The 9581-nt window shown below is 38.1% G+C and overlaps 1 protein-coding gene across 1 annotated transcript; it reads right to left on the bottom strand.

The window, feature by feature from the left end:
* Positions 1-3630: 3630 nt before the first annotated feature.
* Positions 3631-8028, bottom strand: LOC148106090 (uncharacterized). Its single transcript, XM_087852573.1, has 5 exons — positions 7962-8028; positions 6992-7084; positions 5837-5992; positions 5666-5755; positions 3631-4909 (listed from the first exon to the last, which is right to left on the bottom strand). The coding sequence occupies exons 3-5, from the start codon at positions 5960-5962 to the stop codon at positions 4598-4600; spliced, it is 528 nt and encodes a 175-aa protein (XP_087708699.1). The 5' UTR covers positions 5963-5992; positions 6992-7084; positions 7962-8028; the 3' UTR covers positions 3631-4597.
* Positions 8029-9581: the final 1553 nt, after the last annotated feature.

The following is a 9581-nucleotide window of genomic DNA, read 5'->3' as shown; positions in this document are numbered from 1 at the left end:
AAAAAAAGTTTTTCTACTTTATTTCAATTTCTAATAGCATTATCTGCTTTGCAGTTAAACTCATCAAACTTAAATTATGTTACTTGTATGTCTATGGGGATATATTCTGTGTAGGTCTTTAGTGCTAATGTTTTAGCCGTTGGCTGTAATGTTAGCTAGTTCATGGCTATAGGAGTCTGGGTCAGTTGTAACAGCAACAGTCTGGGTTAGTTGTAACAATAATGCAGATGTTACAGCTTACCACACTATTACTTTAACTTATATTAAACAAGTTGGGGCAACAACATCAGCAGAGAGGTTCACTGGTCACCTTTGTATATGCGGTTAATGCCATTGGCAACACAATTCCTCCACTGTTTGTGTTCCCACACATACATTATGCAGACCACTGTGTCAGAGACAGTAGGAAGTACTGGTAGTGGAAATAAATCAGGATGGGTGCAAGATACAGATTTCCTCATCTTTCTGAAGCACTTTGCAAACCACACCAAGGTAAGCCATGATAAAAAGTAATGGAATTGCGATGCTGGTGCACAACTACATTTTTTCAGTTTCATTGTTATGTTCAAAAGTTGGTGCAAGAGTTGTAGGTTATAATGCCCACTGAGCCAATGAGGCCAAACTCAAAGAAGACCAACCAAAATGAATGAAATATTAAGTTGCAGAAAATTCCATAATTTGTCTTTTTTGGGGGGTTGGCATATGTTCAAAAGCTAGATTTCTGCATTCTGTCACACACACACATAGCTACATAAATGGCTCTAAGTGCATTCATGTGTTGAATAAAAAAGATTACATGTTAATGTTTTGTTAGTACCCTTATTTCATTGTGTTACATTTCACCCCAGGATATGTTACAACTAACCCAGACTATGGGGTTAATTGTAACATTTCACTCTTTGTGTTTGAGACCATACCATGCAATGGGTAATTGTGCTGCAGAGAAAACAGATGCACTATTTAATAGCAGAGACATGTAAATACTTTGCATTACATTTTGAATCCACTACCTTAAAAGAGCTCTAATTTACAGACAGAAATGTCAAAAATGTTACAACTATCCCCGGTCTCCCCTACTACAACCAGGAGTGTTATCTAGTGATTGTAACTGAATCCTGGCTCCATCCAAACATCCCCGATCCTCAGTGGAGTTACCAAGCCGGACATTTCACTGCCAGGACCGCAACAAAGACTCTGGACACTGGACCATGTGTACAGTAACATCAGAGGGCTTTCTCACCAACAACAACCCCCACCAGGTGTGGAGAGGCAGAATGCTTCATGCCCCAATAGCAGCGTCTAACTCACAGAGGAGCTCAACACCTTCTTTGATCGGTTTGAGGCCACCCCTCCCCCCATACCACCTGTGCCCAGCTGGCAGGCTCGGTAGGCTGTTACCCTCTGTCTAAGGCTTCCTGGATCATTCCCATTCCCTACAAAACTGGTATAGGCAGCCTCAACAGACATGAGGGCTATAGGTCTGTAGTCCTGAAGTTTTTCAAGCGGTTCGTGTCTCAGCACATCAGAGAATGTCTACCAAAACTCTCTTGAGCCCCACCAGTTTGTTATAGAGCAAATTGGTCCACACAGGATGCCATCACCATCACCCTTTGCAGAGTGCAGGAAGAGCGACCTGAGAATGCTCTTTGTTTACTACAGCTCAGCATTCAACATCATAACTCCACACATCTTCACCAACAAACTAGATCACCTACAGCTCCCCACTGACACCTGCTCCTAATCAAAGACTTCCTAACCAACCGGCCTCAATCAGTTCGACTCGTCCTCAACTTCCCCCCTACAGTCACTCAGCACCGGATCTCCGTAGGGATGTAATTCTCTGTACACCTATGACTTCACAGCAACCCACCTAACCAACATCATCATCAAGTATGCTGATGACACCACTATGGTTGGGCTCATCTCTGATGGAGATAAGAAAGCATACAGGGTGGAGGTAGAGAACTTGTACCTTAAAACAAAAGAACTCATAATGGACTTCAGGAGGCACAGACAGGTCCACTCCTCTCTCATTATAAATGGACAACTGTTGAAATTTGTCTCCACCTTTAGGTTTCTGGGCACCCACATCTCCACTGATCTCACCTGGACCCACAACACAAACACCCTGGTAAAGATGGCGGCTGCGCTTCCTCCATGTCCAGAGGAAGAAAAACCTGGACCGGAAGGTGCTGCTGGCTTTCTACCATTCCTCAGTGGAGAGTGTGCTCTCCTACTGCCTGGGTGTTTGGTAAGCAGTGTCCACTATTGAGAACAGGAAGGCTGCACAGAGGGTAATTAACACTGCCCAAAAAAAAATTCACTGCCCTCTGCCACCCCTGGAGGCCATCACCAGGCCTCCAGGCCTCCAGTACCCTTGTACCCCGCCCGCCACCTGTTTGACCTGCTGCCCTCTGGTTAGCACCTCAGGTCAATCAGATCCCACACCTCCAGGCTCACTACCAGCTTCTTGCCCTGAGCCATTCGGACTGTTAAGAAATAATATCCCCCCACACTCCACCCCTGCCCACTCTCTTCACTAACCTGAGCCATGGTCTCAGTACTGACATATGGACTCTATACTCAGAACAAGTCCTTTGGCACTGCTTCCAAACACTTGGTTCGCCAATATGTGCCTTTCTCTTGTTTTCCTCTAGTTTGAATATATTTCTGTTGATTGTATATATTTCTCCTGTTTATTCATTCCTGCTGTCTTACTATTTCTATTTTATTCCTGCATAGTTGGTGTGGGGCACCCATAATTTCAATGTATATGTACAGGGTGGGCCATTTATATGGATACACCGTAATAAAATGGGAATGGTTGGTGATATTAAAGTCCTGTTTGTGGCACATTAGTATATGTGAGGGGGCAAACTCCTCAAGATGGGTGGTGACCCTGGTGGCCATTTAGAAGTCGGCCATCTTGGATACAACTTTTGTTTTTTCAATAGGAAAAGGGCCATGTGACACATCAAACTTATTGGTAATGTCACAAGAAAAACAATGGTGTGCTTGGTTTCAACTTAACTTTATTCTTTCATGATTTTTTAATGAGAAAGTTATTTTCTGTTATTTTATGGTATTATTTTGGTGCCCCAGCTGCCGGAATATTACTGTTTTTTTAGGATTTTCTTTTTTTTTACGGTGCACAAACAGGACTTTACTATCACCAACCATTCCCATTTTATTACGGTGTATCCATATAAATGGCCCACCCTGTACACTGAAAAAAATAATCAGCGGGATAAACATAAAAAAATTATTGTAATCGGTTGCACGCAATTAAGTTATGTTTTGTCAACCTTATTTTTTCATGTTATTACTGCACACAAATTTTTTGTAACATGAACATGATTTTTTCATGTTGTTTGTATCCTTTTCATTCATGTCAAATATTTATAGAAACTACTTGTTTATCAGACATTAACTGGTTATGTAAAATGTCAAGAGTTCTTTTATGTTAATTGTATTTGACTACCATGTGTTATATTGACAAGATCATTTTATTATATATATATTATGTAATACATATATATTATGTAATATATACATACATACACACATATATATACACACACATACACACACTGTATGTACTGTATATTTTGCTTTAAATCAAACCAACAAGCAAAACATTTTTTAACAATGACCTGTATTTTTCAAAACACTATACAATTGGAAGTTGTAACAGCAGTTCAGATTATACACGAGTTATCTGATTGCATCTCTTCCAAAATGTACCAAACACAAACAACTGCTGGATCCTGAATTCAACATTCTAGGGCCTATGAAAATGTTAACGCTGAATTTTCTAGGAATACTGGCCCAAAGGTAAAAGGTGAGAATTCCTCAGGTAATTTTTTTTCTTTTTTTTAAATGTAAGAGCCGTAAGGCACTATGGCAACAGGAATGCAAATATTAAAATGTGACGTAGAAAAGCTTGAAAATAACATTTTCACCCACAAACACAAAACCAAGAGCCCTAAAATGTGATTCGTTTTGGCTTTCTTCTATAAGTAAAACATCACAATAACTTATACTAACAAACAAAACAAAACAGTGGTTGGACATCACAACATAACTAAAATTACTGTAACCATGTCCAATGAACTTAAAAATTGTATGCCTTCTAAATAGCTGCTTCAATTACTTCAGGCTTTTGACCTGAGAGCAGTTACCAGCTTCAAAATGACTTTGGTGACAGCAATGATGCAACGATCATTTTACACTTGAATGGCACTGAGTTGGCAATTACATGCAATGACACCTTGATTGAAAATTTTTGTGCAGAAGCAGAAAGTGTGGCACACTCAGCCTCAATGTGATGAGAAATACAAACAAACCAAAAAAACAAGAAAAAAACACTAGAGTACAAACTATTCCTCAAAAGAGTATGGCTTGAAAAATGAACATTGAATGCTATAGTAATGATGGCCCCAAAGTTAAAAGTGAAAGTTGCTCCTACCAGTAAAAACCTATAAAATTGTGAGAAAAATCAGTTTCACTATATACTGTAATTTTACCAGTGTTGGCAAAAAAGAATCAGTGGAACATATTCAGAGAGGTAGACATATTGCTTCCATGTCATAACTGTTCACTCGTACAGTCTGTTCTTGAGAACCTGGGCCTTCTTTGAAAGGCTGTTCCCTTCGAGCTCCATAACCAGTTTCTGGAATACCTCGAAGGTATACTTCAGTTCTGGTGGGTAGGTCAGGTTCAAAGTGTACATTAATCCAAATAGCATAGCAGCTGCTAGGGCACAGTTATCCAAATCCTGCAAGACTCTCTGGCCTTCAAGGACTATCCCAATGTCCTCAGGGCTGTCACTGGCATCTCTTGACTTTATGATGTAGATTCCCATGGTTGTTTCCTCAATAGATTGTTGGATAACTCCTTCATCTGTGGCCTGGAAAATACACATTCCCAAAATTAAATTCAACAGAACACTGGTCATTGCAAAGAAGCAGAATACTGTCAGAGAATGAAGAGGTGTTCAACTATGAAACACCTAAACATAATATCTTCTCTAACCCATATAGACAATTCTCTGTATCTCTTTCTCCCTTGGTTAAGGTTTGGTTTTTGTCAAAAGCAATAACCGTGGAGATACTAGCATCTGAACTGTGCTAAACTATGATCCAAAACAAAGACGTTAGCTGGATCCAAGTATTTCATAAATATTTTTTTTATAAACACTTCCAGGCCATACAGTATTTTGTCTAATAAATAAGGTGGCCCCAATATTTATTAAATATGTCCATTAAAAAGTGAAATTGTGGCATGTCAGCATGTAGATAAAACAAGATTTCATAGCTAAATATAGTCTAATCATTTTCAGATATGTCTATTCATTTTAGAATAAAAAAAGACATGCCAGTGGTATCCCCCAGTCACCAGCAGATACACCTGTGGCACAATTTTGAAAATTATAGATCATTTTCAAAATCTGAGAGGTCAAGGTCACTGAGATTCAAAATCTTTTTAGTAGCTGCACCAATGGGATGAATTTGAAAATCCTACATGACTTTGTTGTTCAGTTGTCCACGCGTCATTGTGGCATTAAAAGCCTTTTTCAGCCAAGTTTTGGGGGGGGGGGGGGGTTTAGTTCATGAAGCAACCACATTTATTTTCAATGAAAATGACCTACTATAATAACACTTACCACATGTTTTGTCATTAAATTGCTGGGGTCTTCGTTGAGGTACACGCAGAGCCCCTTGATAATACATTCACGCACAAGATCAACATCATCCTGGCAAAGGGTGACAAGCAGCATTTTGTTAAAATTATTATTTTCTCTAAACTGTAGACACAAATTAAAATTCTTTCTTACCTGGGCCATGGGTTCCAGAATATTCTGCAGTCTTCTTCCTATCTGTCCTCCTCGCTTTTTGAACACCTTTATAAATTTGTCAGATAGCACATCTATCTGTGAGAGAAATCGGGACTGCAGTGGCATGGTGGTAATGCGCTTAAACTCTGCATTTATCTAAAAAGAGAAGTTGACACATAAAAATACAGTCACGAACTCAAATGTAACAAGGTCACATTTACAAAAAGTTATATTTTTTCTCATATTACTAATTTTTAGCTATGCATCCCACTCACTTTTGTGGTGAAATGGACTGATTTTTATATAGTGCTTTTCTACTCTCCCACAGTACTCAAAGCGCTGTATACAACATGCCAGTTAATGTTGCAATAATATTATTTCGTTTGTTAGTGAAGATTTGCATATGTTATCTTACTTTCTGTAAATTTAATTTTGCTGAAAGATCAAATTAAATTATGTAACTAAGTATTACTGAAAGAGAATTTTGGTGGTAGGATACAGATGTGTAATATTCCAGTTATCAACATTGTACTTAGTTTTAAGTTTTTGTATTACGTTTGGGTTGCCACATGGAATGTGACAATATAATTATTTGAAATGTATTAACTTTTTCTTTACAGATATTTGGTGCTTTAAAGAAAGTAAGATAACATATGCAAATCTTCACTAACAAACGAAATAATATTATTACAACATTAACTTTATTACCACTACAGAACAGCACTAGAGAATTGCTCTGAAGTGACAACAATCTGCCTCTCAGCAGGGATAAGCACCAAATATCTGTAAAGAAAAAGTCAATACATTTCAAATAATTATATTGTCACAATGACCCAGAAAATACAATAAACTTACAATTTCTCTGGCACTAATGACTACTGCAGGTCCTCCATACCTCTTTTTTTTTTGTAAAACATTTTTACTAACACCAGTTAACTAAATGCACACAAGTTTGTTGGAAAAGATGTTAACATGCATAATACTGTCCTGCAGCTTAAGCTAGCATTATCGTCAGTTAATTTGAGGAATAATTCTTATTTTCCATTATGTTGCTCAACAGCAGTATATACGAAAAACTACCTCGGTAAAAATTCACACATCTGATAGATTTTATCTTCATTTCCCCTCGAAAATTTGGTTTTAAGTTTAATTTACCTCGACAAAGTAGAGCTCTGCGCCAAACGTATGCCTCCCACGAAGAGAAGAAATGGCGGACACCACGGTCAATCTTCCCTCGCAGAACACACCCTATAGGGGCGGGGTTTCAACAGAAAACATAACTATTTTCGATTATTTTAATTGACTTATTTTAAAAGACTGAACAGTCTTTTAAAAACAAGTGAAAAGCGTGAGACTGAATTATGTTTAGATCAAAAATATAAATGATTCATGTAGAATATGTGAAGCGCATATTTGCAAATTTAACAACCTCACAATAGCATGAAGCTTACATTAGCTTGAAGCTAGAGGTTGTCCTTTTATTTAATTTTATTTCCTGGGCTTACAAACAGGACACGCAACATTTAGATAACTGTTACACTGAATCTTAAGTTTGTATTTAGTGTTCTCGCTGCTGGCTGCAGAAGCTACATCAGCCTATCAGCATGTTTATAGCAGCTGTGGCTATGTGCTGGTAATGTCACCGCTGACACACTATCAGCAAAGCAGCCATATTAATAATAATAAAAACAGATTTTAGAAGAATAAATTGAACTAAAGCTACAGAAAAGCAAACATCCCATAAATATGACCTTACATGAGCACGAATTTACTTTATTTTGTGGCAGAAGACAGTCGTATCCCTGCCCTATTAGCTTGTTTAATGGTTGAGCCACTGCATTTACCACCACTTAGTACAGACACTGATGCAACTTTGTAATACTCAGTAAATTTAGGCTGAAAAAATATATAAACAATCTTATTTCCCATTATATTTGATTATTACTAATTTATTTATCACATAATTTCGTTTAACATTAGCTAACTGGAGCCTTACGTTGGCCTTTCATGGTTTTTGATAAACAACCCACATACCAGAAAAATAACATTACACCAGTAAAAGTCAACATATCTAAAGGGTCTACACTCTTTCTCACTGGTGTTTTAGCTTTAAATTCTTATTTACCTTCAAGTAAAGAACTCCAGACGGTTTCCAGTTTCCAAAGCGAGAGACAAAAATGGCGGACGGTGCAGGCGATTTTTCCTCCTGAACATTTCCAGGGGGTGGAGCTTCAGGAGAAAATATCACTGATTTGTTTCTTTCCAACATGATTTAGTCTAATACACTGAACATCCTTAAAGAATATGTGAAAATGAAAAGACTAAATTATGTTGAGATGAGAAATTGAAATTAGTCAAACTGGATATATGAAATCCTTATATGCAAATTCAACAACCAGCCTATTGCATTTTTTTCAGTGTACAATGACAATAAAGGGCTATTGTCATGGTCCTGTATCATTAATCTTTGATTTCTTGATGTGTCTTTGTTAGTTCTTAGGGTTTTGGTTCTTGTGTTTAGTGTTTTGTTATTCCTACCCTGTGTCCCTCCCCCGGTGCTCTGTTCGTGTCCCTGAGTTTGTGTTTTTTTGTGAAACAGTTTGTGATTTCCCGTTTTATTTTGAAGGTCTGTGCCTCGTCATGCCCATTAGCTGTGTGTCCTTCCTGTGTGTGATTTCCTTGTATGTATTCATAGTGTGTGTCTACCTCTCCTCGTGGTCGCACCATCTGTGTTATTTGGTGAAACTCCATGTTTCTCTACTCTTCAATCTCTGTGTCATCTCCGCTCATCATCCCCTGTGTAACCTCGCTGTGTGTTGTTCCGTGAGTTATGGTTTCAGGTTTTGTTTGTTACTAGTTTTCCCAGTTTAGGTTTATGTTTAGTTCTGTCCTTGCTTTTGTTGTTTTCACCTTCTACAATAAAGCTCTCTCGTATCACAGCCAGTGCCAGCATTTTGGGTCCTTTTCTCACAACACCACATGACTGCTGCCGCAGCCATGACAGCTATTCTATTCTATCCTCTTCATGCACAATTTAAATTAACCAAGTAACTTACCAGCAGAGATGGGCAGTGTAACGCGTTACTGTAATCTGATTACTTTTTTCAAGTAACGAGTAAAGTAAGGGATTACTATTGCAAAAACGGTAATTAGATTACCGTTACTTTCCCGTAGGAACGCTGCGTTACTGCGTTACTAAAACCGTGATTTTCTTGCGAGAATGTCTCATGACAGTGACGTAAGCGAGTGTGATGTTCGTGACAACAGCTGTGTGCAGATCAACAATGGATCATATATCGAGTGCGGAGAGAGTATGAGCGTGCAGCGTTTAAAGCGTGGAAGTACTGACCTTATTTTGAGTTTGATTCCATAAAAAGTGACAAAAACATTAGTGTCCGCTGTGCGTGGGAAGAAAACTTCTTTTTACAGCGAAAAAAACCCCTAAACTTCCAAGCAAGCACCGAGTAGCTATGACATAATGGGAAACTCACAGAGAAACTCGCGGTATCCTTCCACTGACCGCTGCAGCACACCTGCACCAGGATAAACCTCCGCCTACTCTACTCCTGCTTTACAGGTGAAAATAGAGCAAAAGGGCCGCTAGTCTTTGACTTTATTTATTTTCTGCTGTGTTTTACTTGCATCTGAAAGAGTGAGTGTAAACACAAAAAAATAATTTAAAAAAAAAAAAAAAAAAAAAAAAAAAAATATATATATATATATATATATATATATATATATATAT

This window comes from Neolamprologus brichardi, chromosome 2, assembly GCF_056152115.1.
Source record: "Neolamprologus brichardi isolate AB-2024 chromosome 2, ASM5615211v1, whole genome shotgun sequence".
In the NCBI taxonomy this organism is placed as follows: Eukaryota; Metazoa; Chordata; class Actinopteri; order Cichliformes; family Cichlidae; genus Neolamprologus; species Neolamprologus brichardi.
This window is presented reverse-complemented; position numbering and strand designations above follow the sequence as displayed.